Genomic DNA, 18629 nt, shown 5'->3' on the forward strand with positions numbered 1-18629 from the left:
AAATCTTCACATTAAATGTATATTTAAATCTTAAATCTTAAAAAAATCCTTTGACAAACTCTAAAAAGATTTATCAAAATTAGAATAACCGTTTAGAAGAAGTGTCGTATCATACACCCGTAAAAAGGAATATATATATATATATATATATATATATATATATATATATAAATAAATATATATACATATATACACACATATGTCTATTATCATTGTTCGTTCTAAAAACTGTTTAATAAAAACAATGGTCTCAAAAACGCGCGGGCAATCTCCGTTATGAACAAAAAAACATAAATACACAATTAATAAACAATAAACCATATACTGTATAATTTATAAACAAAATGAAACAACACTATTACGAAAAATATATCAAACAAACTTATCGCAAACGTGTGGCAGTGTTGCCAGCTCTTGCGAAATAGAACAATGACAGAGACTGTCAATGAGAGAGTTACCTGATGATAAAGAATTACACGGAAACGATAGATAATGGATTTATTGAATGGAATGGAATCACACCTTTGTTTATTTCCTGTCGGAATTTGGTAAAAATAGTGTTAACTAGTGCTGTATGGCATCGTGCCTTATGGAAAATTGCTGGAACTTCCCGTACCGTAATGAAATATTCGAGAAACTTTAAACGTTTTCAAATATATTATTACAAATACTGTGTAACTTTCATTATTTTTGCTATCTTATTGTTATATCTAAGCAAATCAAATGTAAATCATAAATTTATCTCGAGAACATTAACAATCGTCATTTCATTCCGAATTCAATTTAAAAAAAAAATAGTTGCCTAATTTGAACGAAATTGAAAAAGTTCTCCCGTATCGTCACAGTCTAAACGCATTTGCAAATAATTCTGTGCGACATTTTCACTTATACTGCGCTTAGCTTGGCGGCATTTTCACATTTTTCAATAGTTTTTCACAAAATTGGAAAAGTGCTCCAGTACATAAACAGTCTAAACGCACTTGGGTAAACATTTGTACCAAAGTGGCGCTTAGACTGTACTTAGCCTGGGTAATTTTTGAATTTTTAATCCAAAATTACAAAAATATTTTTTGAAAAAAAAATTAGAAACAATTTTTTTTTCCAAAATCAATTATTTTGTTAAAACGAGAAATGCAAAAATTTTCATTTTCGATTTTCGGCCCATTACTATAACTACCCTACGGTAAGTTAATAACATATAAATATACTGTTTATATTATTTTTGTAAACAGGGATAAAAAATACGTGTTATATGCTATTATAGGTCCTGACGTAGAATTTTTTTCAATGGAGGCAACCCAATGGTCGATCACATTTTTTTGTAATGTGTAAACTATATGTATATATTACGGGATACATATTTATAATGGTGTTGACGTTTAAATACGTTGCAGCAATGCCTCCTATAGGCTTGAAATTATATTTGAGATCTATGACCTTAAGTGAAAATTTGTTATCATACTAAACTATCGTCTAAATTGAGTGGAATTTCGTAAAAATACTGTTTATTAATTCTCTAAACAGCTATCAGAAATACATGTTATATGCTATTGTGAGTTCTAACGTAGAATTTTTCTCGTCAGGGCAACCCAATGGTCAACCACCTATCTCTACTATATGTATATATGATAGTCTTGGCGTTTATATATGTTGCAGCAATGCCCCCTATGAAATCTATGACTTCAAGTAGAAATTTCTTATCATACTGCTTGATATCGAGCAAGCTGAGGTTGGGATAGAACCCGAGACTAGTTAGTAGTAGTAGGAAGTTTTTTATTTTATTATTGGAATAATTTTTTATTAGTATCATTAGAGTTTATACAAAGATTTATTAGTTTATCAAAGTTTATTTAATATTTTTTCACTTATTATTACTGTTATAATTATTATTATTATTCGTGCTTTGTCTGAAGGCAGGTCCAAGTTTATAAAGATCACTTTTTACTCATTATTATTATTAATAATACAAACAAAGTGTTATGAACGAATACAAAATATTTAGTAAACAAATTGTTTTAATAATTATTTATACTTATTATTATTATTTTGCATCAATTTATACTTATTATACAAATATTTATTAATATTTGAATAATTAAAAATAATAAAATATAATAATTTTCACTATATGTTATTCATAATTAAAAATAATTATAAATAACAATACTAATAAGAACCATAACAATGATAATTAAAAATATTCCAATAATAAATAATATTATTAAAATTTATAAAAATATTATTATAAATATGTTGTAATGATTATAATATTTATATAAATATAATATTTTGAATTCAGGATAAAATAATAATTTTTAATAAAATTGTCTTTTATTTAAATAAATAATTCTTTATCAACTCACCTAATCACAGTCTGTTTCATATTTGTCATTTCGAAATCAATTTTAAAAAGTTTTCAACAATAAAAAGCGTCACTAAAGTTTGAGAAACACTCAAACTTAATATTTTAGCACTTAATATAACAAATTAAACACAGCCAGAACTATTAAAATTAAATTAATATTATCTGAAAATACAAAACTCGAATTAATAAAATGTTACATTGTAACATGTTTTTAGTTATAAAAAAACTTTTTTTTAAAATTTATAGTTATAAAAATTACAATTTAAACTAGTTAAAAACTTTTTTTTAATTTATATTTATAAAATTATAATTTATTATATTATTGTTATAATTAAGTATATAATTTATTATATTTATGTAAAGTTTTATACATCTTCAGCATATATATTTTATTTATAAAACTTCAAGTTTTAAAGTTCATTAAAAAACTTGAACATTTTTGGATTTATTTAAAATTTGAAATTTATTTTATTTATTTATTAAATTTAAAATTTATTCTAAATGTGAAAAAATAATTGTTTAAATTATATAGATCTATTTATTATTTTGTTTAAATTTAATCTAATAGTTTTATCAAATTAAAACAAAATTTAATTTAATTTAGTTATTATTTTGTATCAATTAAAAAAAAAGTTTTCTATATGAATATCAAAAAAATGCAAAATTTATAAATATTGCACAAAATTTAACATCAATTTAAATGTACGGGACATAAAATTAGATTTAGCATTTTTGTAATAGTCTTAAAGACAACAAATTTTATATTATATTATATTAGAAAAAAATATTATCTTATATTATTATAATATTATTATTCAAATAGTTTTATTTAGCAATTATTCTATCAAATATAATTTTTTTTATTTTATTTAAAATCTTTTTTGTTTTAATTTAATAACCATCATCAATTTGTTTACAGTACAGAAATCTCTTTGAGACACTTTAGACAATACACAACTAGTTTAAACTTAAATTATAACTATTTGAATTTAATTATTTATGTATTAAATATTAAGTATTAAATATCAAATAAGTCATCACTATTATAAGTCCAGTACAAACTCACAATGTAATTATTTCGTCAGCATTTTCAAATCCATACCGACTTATAAACTTTTTTTTAATAATAATTGTTATTAATTTTGTATTTTTGTTTATTACTATATCCGTTCACGTCGCGTGTGTCGCGTCGACTGGTTCGCGCGGCGCTATCCGTGCGTTTATATAGTCCCTGATAAGCACCTCTTTGTATCCATGTATCAGTATAGGAAAGAGAGTGAGGGCAGGAACAGGCACAGGAAAGGAATTTTTGGTTTAAATTTTTTTTAAGACTCGCCCCCAGATAAAAGACAAAAGTTGTATAAAAATAATATTATAGATCATGTCTAATAAATCATCGTAAATTAGTCAATTATTGAGTTTTAATTAAATATACTTTAGTATTTTTTGAATGCGCTCCATAAAATGGTCCTTCGAGCCGGATGATCAGATATCGTGACTTCTTTAATTGATGTTTCAAGCGGATCTTTTTATTATTTTTCTTTCTAGTTAACCAAGATTTGTAATTAACTTTTTGAATAATTGCTTCTTATTTTGTTTGTCTATCCTTTTCAAGTGGTTACAACGGTGGGATTTCAATCAGAAGTACCGGTGCTTCGAGCAGCCTGATATCAAGCAGTAGTGACATAGGTTTTCACTTGGAAATTTAGATTGCAATATGTTTTCAAGTGCAAATAGCCCTTGGGGGGCGTCCGTTAATCATATGAGGTTTTTAGGGCGAGAAGGAATTTAACAAACATCACGTGGGGGAGGGAGGGGTATAGTAAGATATCACCGTGTATTTATTTTTTACCGGATTTTTTTAAAATTCAAATAGTTTCAAAAAAAATCCAAAATTTTACATTTTTTCTCGTAACTGAAGATGTTTGATGAAGAAGGTGGGTAATTTTGAATATAACCACGTATCACCAAGGGCAGGGGAGGGATCAAAAATCCTTAAAAAATCGATCATGATTTTTTTAAATGTTTGGATATTTTTTAAAAAAAATCATGTAAAAAATAAATACACAATACATATACAAATTCAAACATTTTCAAAAAAATCCAAAATTTCACACTTTTTTCTCACAGCTAAAGATGTTTGTTCGGGGAGGGGGATCATCGATTTTTTCTGAAAATGTTTGGATATTTTTTTTAAAAAAACAGGTAAAAAACAAATACACGTGATTTTTTGTTGAACCCTCCATCCCTCAAAAACCTCACGTAATTAATGGATATAAAAGTCTAGTATATAAAATATCAAGGGTATTTATTTTTTACCTAAATCTGAATGAAAAAACCAAATTTTTCAAAAAAGAAAATCCAAAAATGTTACGTTTTTTCTAGGTATTGAAAATACTCATGGTGTTGGTTAAAATTTTGGATCCAAAAATTCTTAAAAATCGATCACGTGATCGATGGCTTATTACTTTTATTATATAAATATTATGAAACGGAATTGCAAAGTTAAAATTAACTGATCTGAATAAGAATATAGTTAAAATTGTTAAAAACTTTGTATATTTACCAAAATTTTAATGAAATCCAATATTCATTCATTGTCGAAATACAAAAAGTCGACAATATTCGTTGTCGAAGTACAAAAAGTCTTTTTTTCATTTTGCAATTTTTTTTTTGAAAATTCTGAAATTTAAATTTTTTGGAAATTTCGATGTATTTTCAAAATTTTGAAATCGCTAGACCTGTCTTCCCCAAAAACTAGTTATCGCGCTCTTTGCTCTTTTACCTTCTCAGGTCAAGGATCAGGTCGTAAGTTCTCTTTTAACCCTTTCCACTCGCGAATTCCGAGATTTAATCTTTCAGGTCGATATTGAATTAACTTATAAATAATAAGATACTCTTTTTACTCTATATTTTTTTAGTATTGGTTCTGATCGATCCAAGCACTTGGAATGATGATCTATTTAAATATATATATATGTATATATATATATATATATATAAATTTATGTATATATGTATATTTCTATATAGAACATAGTGAATAACGTGAGAACAAGTTTTTGCAGTAACGTCGATAAAACGCTTAAACTATGCACTTGCAAAATTTAATTAAATGTTCTGATACACATGTATATATGATTTATACATCGTATATATATATATATATATATATATGTATATATGTAATTGTATACATTTTCTGTATCTGGTAGAAATGAAATCTGCGAAACTGAATATCATAATATCGGATAGTATGGCGTTTGCTTACTTTTGTTTGACCTAGTAATACACTGGATGGGCATTTGTGCGATCTTTATATGCCAAAAGAAATATCATATATACATATATACATATATACACACACACACACACACATATATATATATATTATATATATATATGTGTGTGTGTGAGAGAGAGAGCACCATTACGAATTTTAAGTTAAAATAGTTTATATTCGTGTCATTTAAAATTTGTTTAAATTTGAAACACATGTAAAACGCAAAGGAGTTGCATAAGTGTAAACATCAATTAAACAACTAAATTTTTATTGCAAATTGCAATTTATAAACTATTTATATGAAAGATTTAATGTTTATATTATATAACGGCCTATTTTATTAATTTAGACGGAGTGGAAATCTGATTGTTTATAACTAGCAAAAAACTATATGTGTGTCTCTTCCTTGATTTTGTAATAGATGCGTAACATAAATTATATATTATAAATTATATATATATATATATATATATATATACTAATAGACCCGGCCGCGCTTTGCTGTGGCTTTTATTAAAAAAATCCACCGAATTTAAATTTGAATCTGTTGTTCAATACTATTAATAATCAAAATATAAATATATAGTAGTAATAATAGCCGAATTACAAAATTAAATATTATATATTAGGCCATCATTATATCTTTATAGTTTTGATGTAAAAAAAAATATCATTTTTTGAGAAAAAATCTTAGTTTTTAACTTGCTCCTAATTTCTTTTATTATTATTTTAAACAATCAGAAATAGAATTAACTTTTATAAGTTTATGTGCTCATATTGAATCTTGCATGAAGGTCCTCCTCTCTAATGAGATTTTTTTAAATTTTTTTTTAACATTGTTAATAACCCTTAAATAAAACACTAGGCTTCAATCATTGGAGTAAACTCTAGATAATTATTTCTTTTTTTTCTTTCTTCTATTATTATTTTTTTTCTTTCGATTCCTCTCGTTTGTGTTACAATATATAAGCTTATAAGATTAAATTGCATCTTGATTGCTATTTTAATAAATAAATGAATAAAATAAAATAAATTAATAACAATATGTCACACTTAGGACATTCAGTAATTGTTTTGGCTTTATTGTATGGATCTTGTACCATGTAAAAATCTCGTAAAATACCTTGGTAAAAATTATTTAGTGGTAAATACATTTTGGTCGCTTCAAATTTCTTGAATTTGTACATCAGGATAAATCAGGATCTTAAATTTAATTTAATGGCTCTAGTAAAGCTTTGAATTTGCTTGAATCATTTTGAGTAAAGAGAAGTTTTTAAAAGTTTTAAAGATTTAATTATTTAACAAGAAAATAAAGTGCCAAAATAGTTGCATATCTACTTCTCATTTTTTTACACGCAAGACTTAAGGATTTATTTATCGGTCTAAAAAATTCTTGAAATAGTTCAAATCTTTAACAAATAAACAAACATGTCTAATTAACAATTAACTTTATTAAATATATTCCCACGTTTCGTATTCTCGCTGACGCATTTTGTTAATAAAATTAATTCGTTGCAGATTTTTATTAGATTACGCGTAACGGATTGCGGCTCGTTAAATTGTTTTAAACAATTTTATTATGTAAACAAATAATAAAAATATATGTAGTTATCAACAATAACATCTCGATAAGAGAAATATAAAAATCTAGTATCAAAAAAGAATGACATGGAAAATTATGTATTTGATGTGCGATCAAGCGTTTTACACATAAAACCTAACCTCCAAAACGCACAGACGTCAAGTAGTAGTAACGATTTGATCATAAGTGCATCTTTTCTTGATAACACATACGTGAAGTTAGGTTTTTTAAGCAAACTCTTAATCACATAGCAAATACATAACTTTCTATTCCATTCTCTTTTAAGATAATGAATTTTTATGATCCGTAACAGAGCATTACCAGAACAAATTTATCTTATCCGAGAATTGGTCCATAAGATAAGAGAAAAATTCATCTCAACTCAAGAGAGAATAGACGATTATAATAGTAAACCAGAGATTTGTGTGTATAGTACGTATAGGTATATCAATCTTCTATCATTTCAATTACAATTTGTCTCTATTGAAGAAATCTCTCGATTTTCTCCCAAGTTTCGGTTACCCCACTGAAACAGTTTACGATTGATCTTTTATATTTATATTTATTATTCTCCATTTGTCGTAAAAGTGATTTTAACGATCGCCAACGTATCCGATTCTATCACGTTTTCTGTTAAAAGGAGAGCTGGGCAAAAGTTAGGTACTAATTTCAATAAAGATACATTGAAAATATGTCCCGGATTTTCACCTTGTGTCCCGGGATTTTTTAAAAGCTATATTTGTCCCGGATTTAGATCTTTAGTCCCGGATTTGTCCCAGGTTTATCGAAAATTTGTAGACAAATTGCCAAAAATTGTGAAAACAAACGAACAAGTGCTATTGTTTTTTTTTTCAATTAATTATGAAGAAAGTGGAATAGAATTTTATACAAAGCTCAAAAGCGAAAAGTATAAGATCGAAAAATATAAGGTTTAATATAATATCGTAGATAAACAAGTATTACATATAATCGTATACATATAAATAAACTTCTCACTAAAAGCCCGCAAATATGATTTATATAAAAAAACTGTTTTTTCTCTTGCAAATTTAAATGGCTTTTGTTATTTTAAAGACCTCCTCTCTTTTCTGTTCCGGATTTTCATAACTAAAAATAAATGTCCCGGTTTTGACTTAAAGAAATTTGATCCTTACTATAATCTTTATTAATACCTTACTAAAGATCAAATCGAAAAGTGTCTTCTGTCACAATTTTTGAAGTGGAACTTCTTTAGGCGCGATTTGGAGTTACAACATAAAACTGACAATAGAACGAAAGTTTGTTACGCCTGACTTTCGTGAATTCTGATTCGCCATTGGACAATGACGTTATATGGATAGGGTTGATGTGATTGGTCGTTTAATGTTTCATAACAAGTAAATCGATAATAAAAAACTTACGGAAAGATAATTGTCAATAAAACAGTCATTGTAAAATTGAATCATCGAATATAATAAGATAAAAAAATAAGTTCATCAAAGAAATAAAAAAAAAGAAAAGTAAAGCTTTTTTGCTATTGTACGAGATGGCATTTTAGTTAAAAATAAATACATCAAATAACAATTTTGAATAATGTTTATTAGTAATATGGTAACACTCGAGATGCACACATTTATTAGTGTGGACCATTATACACATTTATATAGTAATAATTTATAATAGCATTAAAAATATGTATAATTTAAAAAAAATAATGTAATTAAAGTCATACTTCAAATACAACATGATCGGTTTGTCATTGTAATTAGCATTTAGGACTTGGACCTTCATTAGAGAAATGAAGTAATTGCTGATTAATAAATTCTATAATATTCGTTCACAAAGTGGATTATGTTAAACAACGCCTAAACAAATATTGTTTTTGCAACTTCACTCATTATGTAATAATTGTGTTTGAAGAACTTCATGTAATTAAAATTAACATACATTCATTGACTGCTTGTATTTTTTTTTACTTTTTCGCTGGCGATATAATCTCACTCTTTGAACAGCTGTAATATTTGTCTTGCCTAGAAAATATATTCCATTTTATTAACTTCAAAAATTTAGAGAAACTACGAATAATATAGAAATAATTTCTAATCAATAAACTAACGTTTAGTACACGGCACAAATGTTTAATTTGTTTTATTATTTTCGAGGAACTGGGTAAAATATTCTTCTGATTCAGGCAATCTTCATTAAATCAAGATTTGTACTACAATGTAACTTTAAAATGTTTATCTATGTCGATTTCCTCGTTGATATCGGTACGCATACAACGACAGAATTCTATTCACATACGCGACGACTTATCACAATCGACCCGTATAGAAATGATATCATCGAGAGCGAATGACGTATAGTTCGGGCGTTACTGACTTCTATTGCATTTGTACGGATTTTACTTCAAAAATAATTCTATAATGTTAAATCAACCGGGAATTGTACAGAATTTGGTTTGATGTTTGTTTGTTAGACCAGCTCCCTCACCATATATCGTGAATCTTTTACTTTGAAGAATGAATAATAGTGTGATGTGCGTCGTCTCGGTCGTTAAACGTTAAACGTTGAACGTAAAACGTTTACCGTATGTGCCGTTGCGATGGACAAGTCGGACGCACGTACCAGCACGAGGCCGAGGACTCTTCTCTCTATACGGGGACAAGGCGGAGTGGGCACCAGGTCGAATGACTTTTGAACAAAAAGCATCTTTTAAACACTTTGAGAAAAAAAAACTAATAGAATAATTATTGAAGTTAAACTTCTAATGCGGATTGCAAAATGTGATAGTAATATAACCAAAGAAACAGTCGCCTTTGCCATTCTTTACCACAATCCACTACAGATTGGCAAACTCTGTTAACAAGACGCAACTGGTGAAAAATATGAAACTTTTTTCTTTCGTTTCAACCTTATGAGATAAATTACCTTATGGATTGAAAATGATAGGAATGATCTCACAATTGAAAGATATGCATGCTCCATTCAAAAACTGAAAATAAACTAGTGGTATATGTCATCGTGCCTTAAGGCAAATTGCTGGAACTTCCCGTATCGTAATGAAATATTCGAGAAAATCTAAACGTTTTCAAATATATTATTACAAATACTGTAACTTTCATTGTTTTTGCTATCTTGTTATATCCGAGGAGCAAATCAAATGTAAATCATAAATCATAAATCAATTTATCTCTAAAACATTAACAATCGTCATTTCATTTCGAAATCAATTTCAAAAAAATAGTTTAGTTGCCTAATTTACACAAAATTGAAAAAGTGCTCCCGTGTAGTCACAGTTCTAAACGCATTTGCAAACAATTCTGTACGACATTTTCACTTATACTGTGCTTAGCTTGGCGGCATTTTCACATTTTCAATAGTTTTGACAAAATTGGAAAAGTGATTAAACATTTGTACCAGAGTGGCGCTTAGACTGTGCTGAGTGATTTTTTGAATTTTTAATCCAAAATTACAAAAATATTTTTTGAAAAAAAAAATTAAAAACAAGTTTTTTTCCAAAAGCAATTATTTTGTTGAAACAAGCAGAAAGTTCTTTGATTCATATAAATCAGACGCTTCTCTCAAAAACTGCCATTTTTTTAACATTTAGCTCTGTATCTCCGAAACCGCTGGACCTACCTTTGCCAAAAACTAATAACCACTTTTCCCCGTCATTACGAACTGAATGTTTTATGGATCATACAAATCGGATAATCCGTTCTCTCAAAAACCCGATTTCTATTTTCTGCACTCTTTGCTCCATATCTCCGTAACGGCTAGACTTGCCTTTGCCAAAAACTAATCAGCACATCTGCCTATTAATAGTAATGGAATGTTTTTTAAACAATTCATATCGGTTGATCCGTGCGCCCGAAAACGTGGACATACAAACCACACACACACATACACATCCATTAGTTTTCTGAGGTATGCCCCTTAAAATGTTCAGAAACCTTCAAAACGTCGAGAAATGCAAAAATTTTATAACTATAACTACCCTACGGGAAGTTAATAAAAATATTCCATCAACTATAAATGATTGATATAGCAATAATGACGCCAACGAGTTATGAAGTCTACCATCCTACTATTTTCAAGTTCAGATCAAAATGTAAGAAATGAAAGTAGGAATAAAAAAGTCACTTACACTATGCGGTACGATAAGACGAGACATATTCTATGATCAAAAGAAATAAAATTATCTCATGGCAAATAGGCGGTAATATAAAGTATAAAAGCTTATCAAACAACAATCCTACCTAAAGTTACAAATTCAACGACTTTCACTGCGAATCATGACAAAAACGATCCCGATGGTTCGACATTTTCTGTTTCCTTGACAGTTGACAGATCTTTCTGAACTAACTTCACCACTGAAAACCGACATAGAAAAGCAAGTAGAACGGTCTAGACTAGACAGTTCGTAAACAGTTTCAATGCATTATGTAATTGGAATTCTGTTTCAAATTGTGTAGGTATATTCTAAACTAAAGACGAGTTGTATGAACTTTGCTTATTTTGATCATAAATAAATATAAGGTTGTCAAATATCTCCCTTCCGCCTTTTTGTATTATAAACCAAGAGCAAAAAAGCGGAAGGGAGATATTTGACAACCTAATATTTAAACAAAAGTTTGATATATTTAATAAAATAAGTATTTACTTAGGATCAAGAACCAAAACACTTTGGTTAGAATGTAGACTGTCTTAAAGTTGATATTAAGACTTAGAACTTTCAAAAAATTCTTTTTTATCAATTTGGAAGCGTTTGAGCCCCTGGGAGCACGGAAATTCAAAAACATCCATATTAAGGACAAGCCTAATATTTATTTATTTATTTATTTTTATTTATTTGTCCACTAACATATTTTCTGTGAATTCATCACGGAAAGGGGAGTGATATGGCCAGTCAGCGTTAGTTTCGACAGAGAGTGAAAACATACAATTGATCACATGATCAATCATTTTATAGACTTTTTGTATATTTATATAAATATTTATTATTAGTAAATAAACTTGCTAAATTAAATTATAACATAACATAGTATGCTAGTTTACAACTCTGGTGTACTTCTTTATTTCGGAGCCCTAAAACTCAATCTATTTCTTCTCCAGACCCAGTTTCTTTTCATCTCGACAAATAATTCTGTAATGATCATCGAGCATAAATAAATTGTAACGATTCGGAATCGCATTGGGAAATCTAGTTTCTCACATCTAACGACTGTTGTTTTATAAAGAACTAGATTTCAGATAATAAAATTGATCTCGAAATCTAAATACTACATTGTTGATGAATAAATAAGAAGACACGTGTTGACGTTATTATAATATTCTTACTACAAGAATTAATTATTTGTGAGATCTACATAATTGATAAGATTAAAAGAAAATTATCTCTTGCACTTATAATTAATAACTCATAAATTGAAATTTCATACTATGTTCAGTACTGTGGGTCAATATGGTGATTTCAAATAAATTGAAAGATTTTTTTAAGCAACAATTAAAATATATATGATATTTTGCAATCGTCGTTTGCTATTATAAAAGTTTTCAATAATTTTTTTCAAAAGTTGTTATGTAACTATGAGACGAGGTTACGCTTTTTTTATAATATCCAATAAAATTTGAATTATTATTAAAGAATGATTGTACACAATTTGTTAAAAGCAATCAAAGTTTTTTTTTGAAAACCTCAGAGATGGATTTATAATGGTTTTGTAAATTTTTGAAAAATGAGACAACTGAGATTTGAATCGATAAAAAAAAATTAGAAAATTTTCTGATAGCGAAACAATGGAAAAAAGTGGGAATAAAGTGATAAATACAAAATTTTTGCCTAAAATTGAAATTACTTCAATTTTAGTTGTTTTCGCTCTCCATAGAGGCGCCACTAACTGTAGCACGTAAATTTACCCCTGGGTTTAATTCTAGATAAGATTTATATTAATATATAATATAAAAAAGAGGTAATTCATTGGAATAAACGCATATAAAATATATTTTCAACCAAATCACAAAAATATAATGAAAAAATATTAAAGGTTGAATTTTGTGTGTTATAGTAAGCACAGAATACCCTCTGTTGAGTGCGGAAGATACTAAAGCACATTTGTTCTTATGTTACATATTTTATATGTATATTGTATATACAATACTTTATTCTTTAGGCTCTTATTATCTATATGTTTTATTCATTCTTTGAATTTCATTTAAGAGAATTTATACTCTCCAACTCGATGATTTTTTGTGGCTTTTAGTTAATATTTTTGCGTCGAACAAAATGGAGGTCAAGGCCAAAATAAGACAATGATCTTCTATTTCTGTATTACCATATAATATAAGATAATCAAATCATCAAAATCAGTCAAGATGTAAATTTATCAATGTAAACATTGTAATTTATTCGTCACTAACCTCATGGCACGTCGTCCGTTGTTTTTAAAATATTCAAAACCAGGACTGAATAATAATTTTTTTTTCAAAAAAATTAAAGAAAAAAATACACAATTGAATCATTCATTGATTATCGGACATTCGTATGTATCGTGGGGCACCATCTCGGATTTTATTCGACGTCTCGGTGACAAAAATAAAAAGGATTATACTGGGGACCGATGATGATGAGTCTCTTGTTGTTATTGTTTGTTGATGTCGAATTTTGTGATTTTTCATACTAATTTATTTATTCTGTCTGCGGATTTTACTGCAAATAATTAGCAAGTCGTGGATACTTTGTCCAGAGTCAGAGATTCTGAAGAAACCTGACTCAAAATCGTAGAAGAGACTGGGTACGGTTGTGCCAGGGTACGGTAGTGACAGTCGACATAAAAGCTAAACTATACTGAAATTGAGATAGGGTCCAAAAGCGAGAAAGATGCTCTGCATACTACATTGATTTAAAGTAAGTTATCATGTTCGATTACATTTTTTCGTAATTATTTACTGTATACAGGAAGATTACATTGTTGAAGTAAAACTTCTTTAGGCGCGACTAGGGTGTAAATCTGTGAGAATGCAACTGAAATGCGTTACGCTCGAACTGTACGTCATTCGTTCTCGATAATATCATTTCTATACGGGTTGGTTGTGATTAGTCGTCGTGTATTTGAATAGAGATCTGTCGGTGTATGCGACCGGCATCAACGTTGTATGCGTACTGATATCAGCAAGTAAATCGGCATAGATAAAAAAGCATTTTAAAGTTACATCGTAGTACAAATCTCGATTTAATGAAAAATGCCTGAGTCAGAAGAATATTTTATCCTGTTCCTTGAAAATAATAAAACAAATTAAACATTTGTGCCAAATGTAAGTTTATTGATTGAAAAAGATTTCTAAATCATTTGTAGTTTCTATAAATCTTTGAAGTTATTAAAATGGCAAATTTATTTTAGGCAAGACAGATATTACAGCTGTTCAAAGAATGAGATTATATCGCAAGCGAAAAAGTAAAAAAAAAAATTCAAGCAGTCAATGAATGTATGTTAATTTTAATTACATGAAGTTCTTCAAACGTTGTTTGACATAATCCACTGTGTGAACGAATATTATAGAATTTATAAATCAGCAATTACTTCATTTCTCTAATGAAGGTCCAAGTCCTAAATGCTAATTACAATGACAAACCAATCATGTCACATTTGAAGTATGACTTTAATTACATTATTGTTTTTAATTATTATACATATTTTTAATGCTATTATAAATATATAGATTATAATTTATCATTTTTATAAATGTGTATAATGATTGACGACACAAATGTGTGCATCACGAGTGTTACCATATTACTAAACATTATTCAAAATTGTTATATGATGTATTTATTTTAACTTAAATGCTATCTTGTACAGTTGCAAATAAGTTTTAACTTCAATCGCGTGTGAACCTTACGCGCACTCTTTTTTTCCCTCGCTCGTGTCAAAATATAAGTTATTAATTTATCAAAGAACTCGTGTGTCATTTACAAAAGTCTAACAAGTTACATAGTAACGAATCTTTGTAACCGTTACATAATCTTCATAATGGCAAAGTAAATATGTGCGTAATAATTCATATTTAAATAACTATGAAAAACGACGCACGTATATATATATATATATATATATATATATATATATATATATATTATTTTACTTTACGCCGACCCATTGTTTATAATAGTAATTGCATTGTGAATGGAATTAGTAGAACAAATAGTAGATAAAATGGTTTTGAACAAGTACTATTTGTTGCCAGTCGATTTTTCTGTCTTTTTTTATTTTAGGACAGTGCTGCATCCAATATATTAAAAAAAAACAGTTTATTTATTAAATGCCATTATAAATTCAAAATGATTTGTTAAGTCCATAGATGCAGCATTGATGAAAAATTAGATCTCCCTGAAAAGTAGTTGCTTTTTTGAACAAAACAGGCGCATTGATCTAACTAAGTTATACGTAGCATTTTGCTTTAAGGCAACTTACATGAACTTTCATTTACGTGTAAATAATTAACTTCATCTTTAAAAAATAAGATTTGGCTATTTAGATAAAATGTTCACAGCAAATATTTTTTAAAAGTTGCACTAGTTTCTGTGTAACGAGTTATATTCAAATATATTTTTTACGAATCTAAATTCTCATTTTAACTGTATCCGCGAAATGGGGGTCAACGTTTCCATTTCCAATGACGTCGATCTGGATCTGATTTGGATTCGTTGCATGCATAATTAATTATTCACCATTATTCATTTGTCGATTTTTTTTATTCATCATTTGTCGATTTGATACAGATATATAAATATAAATAATAGTAACACAACCGAAGAGAACGGTTTTGTGTGTTTTTGTCGATTTCGGTTTGAATTTTTGGGCGCGGCGCTCGGAAAAAGTTCCATGACCGAGATAAATCTTTATAAAAGAAATATAACAGTTGTTCTACATATGCTATATTACAATTACAACAAATATTATTTTGACAATTTCACTCATCATGTAATAGTTGTGTTTGAAAAACTTCATGTAATTAAAATTAACATACATTCATTGACTGCTTGTATTTTTTTTACATTTTCACTGGCGATATAATCTCATTCTTTGAACAGCTGTAATATCTATATTGTCTAAAAATTCCATTTTAATAACTTAAAAGATTAATAGAAACTACGAATTATATAGAAATAATTTCTAAGGAACAGAGTAAAATATTCTTCTGATTCAGGCATTTTCCATTAAATCAACATTTGTACTACGATATAACTTCAAAATGTTAATTTGTCTATGCCGATTTCCTTGTTGATATCGGTACGCATACACGACACGACTAATCACAATCGACCCGTATAGAAATGATCTCATCGAGAGCGAATGACGAATTATTGGCACTCGACTCTCATTTTATCTTATCTGCCGTAACGCATTTCCGTTACATTTGTGTGGATTTACACCCTAGTCGCGCCTAAAGAAGTTTTACTTCAATAATTAGATATTTGTGCAACGATTTGGATGCACGTTTTGGACAACCTGATGTCAAGTAATCCATTTATTATAAAAGTTAAATTTGTATTATAAAACTTTCTTGTTTACTTTCAATCAATTACCCGAACCAGTTTCTTGTTCAATACTTTGTCTCCATATAAATTCATTTTCCTGAACGTTCTGTTCCGGTTTGAAACTGTAAATAACGATTAAATGTCACATGTCACATGTCGGTCGTGACAAAAACTGATTTTCCCACATATTATTATTGCATTGAAGCGAAATGACCATAAAAATGCCATCTATAAATTATCGAGTGATTACATGCAATCAAATTGTGAAACATTTCTATTCAATTACGTTTTTCTTGACGAGAAAATTAATAAATATCAAACTAGTTTAATGGCACCGCTTTGCAAATATAGATTACGAAATTGCATCATGGTAGTAAGAATTATTATCTGGGAAGGAATGGAATATTTTATGGTAATTGATTCATGGTATTGTATTAATGCCCAAATAAGGAATGATAGAGAAGGTTTAGGGTAAAAAGGTTCACCATCACTCCAAGGGAGGCGTCCATTAATCACGAGATCAATTTTTTTAGGATTTTTAAACTCCCCTCCCCCAACATTATGTGTATTTTAGTTACGAGAAAAAATTGTAAAACTTTTGAATTTTTTTGGAAATGTTTGGATGTTTTTAAAAAATTCAGGGTGAAAATAAATACACGTGATATCTTACTATAACCCTTCCTCCACGTGATACTTCGTAATTTTTTGTCCTAAACAAGTAAGTATGGTGTTTCTCAAAGATACTATTTTAAAGTACAGTGCAAAAAGATTTTTTTTCGTTCACTGTTGGTGAGTTTACAATACCTGAATATAATTTTACGTATACAGTGATTCATAAGATGTTTGGTTATTTTGAATTTAGATTCTTAGCTTACATGAGTTTGGGTAAAAAGGAACACCTGAACAAAAATACATACCAAAGCAAGATTTATGAAAGTACTAAGTGTTGATAATGATTTTTGTCCCTGGAATATTTTAATGATTCATAATTGATTGATATTAGATTAATTTTTACGAAACCACAACAGTTATTTTAAAGCATTTTCAAGTTTTCAAGTTATAGTAATAGCAAAAAATCGAAAATGAAGTTTTTTGCATATCTTTACGTTTCGAAAGTTTCTGAACATTTTGGGTGTATGTGTGTGTGTGCGTGTGTATGTGTGTTCGGATACAAATATCGTCGACGATTTCGAGAACACCGATCAACCGATTTGAATAATTCAAAAAACATTCGATTCCTTTGATAAGGAGACGTGTTGGTTAGTTTTTGGCATAGGCAGGTCTAGCTGTTTCGGAGATACGGGCAAAAAGCACCACAAACGGTAATTCAGTTTTTAAGAGAACGGAGCGTCCAATTTGAATAAATCAAAAAAACATTTTATTTGTTTTGACTAAACAAAGAACTGTTTAAATTTTTGGGAAGGCAGGTACAGCGGTTATGGATTCTCAATAAAAATAAGTTTAAAAAATGACATTAGGCAGTCAAAAATGTTTATTGGGCATATGTACATCAAATAATCAGGTATTTTATAAAGTTTTTAATTATTATATTATGTGTAAATTTTTTTGGGTTTCGTACTAAGATTTTTAATTACGGTACGGAAAGTTCCAGTAATTTGCCTTAAGGCACGATGCCATGCACCCCACTAGTTTGATATAAATTTCCACTTTAAATTGTTTGAAAAGTGGGTTAATTATAACTTTTTTAAAAAAATTTTTAGGTTCAACTCGAATAGAATTTAATCCTGAATATAATGAATTTTGTCTCGTTTCGATAGGACGTTTGGTTTTTACTTATTTTTCCCTCCAATTAGGAAGAATCCAAAAATTTCAAAACCGAGAAATTTTGCTTACTTACTATCTCTTTTGTAAGCCCCAA

At 28.2% G+C, this 18629-nt stretch overlaps 1 protein-coding gene across 1 annotated transcript in view; it reads right to left on the reverse strand.

Annotated features, from left to right (window-relative positions):
* LOC113365677 (neprilysin-2-like) overlaps positions 1–2492 on the reverse strand; it is a 42224-nt gene extending 39732 nt beyond the window's left edge. The window contains 1 exon segment of the mRNA XM_026607193.1: positions 2364–2492. Coding sequence (XP_026462978.1) covers positions 2364–2392 — 29 coding nt within the window. The 5' untranslated portion in view covers positions 2393–2492.
* Positions 2493–18629: the final 16137 nt, after the last annotated feature.

This window comes from Ctenocephalides felis, unplaced genomic scaffold (genome assembly GCF_003426905.1).
Source record: "Ctenocephalides felis isolate EL2017-DRISC unplaced genomic scaffold, ASM342690v1 CF-g0.4_SCAFFOLD_01170, whole genome shotgun sequence".
Classification (NCBI taxonomy): domain Eukaryota; kingdom Metazoa; phylum Arthropoda; class Insecta; order Siphonaptera; family Pulicidae; genus Ctenocephalides; species Ctenocephalides felis.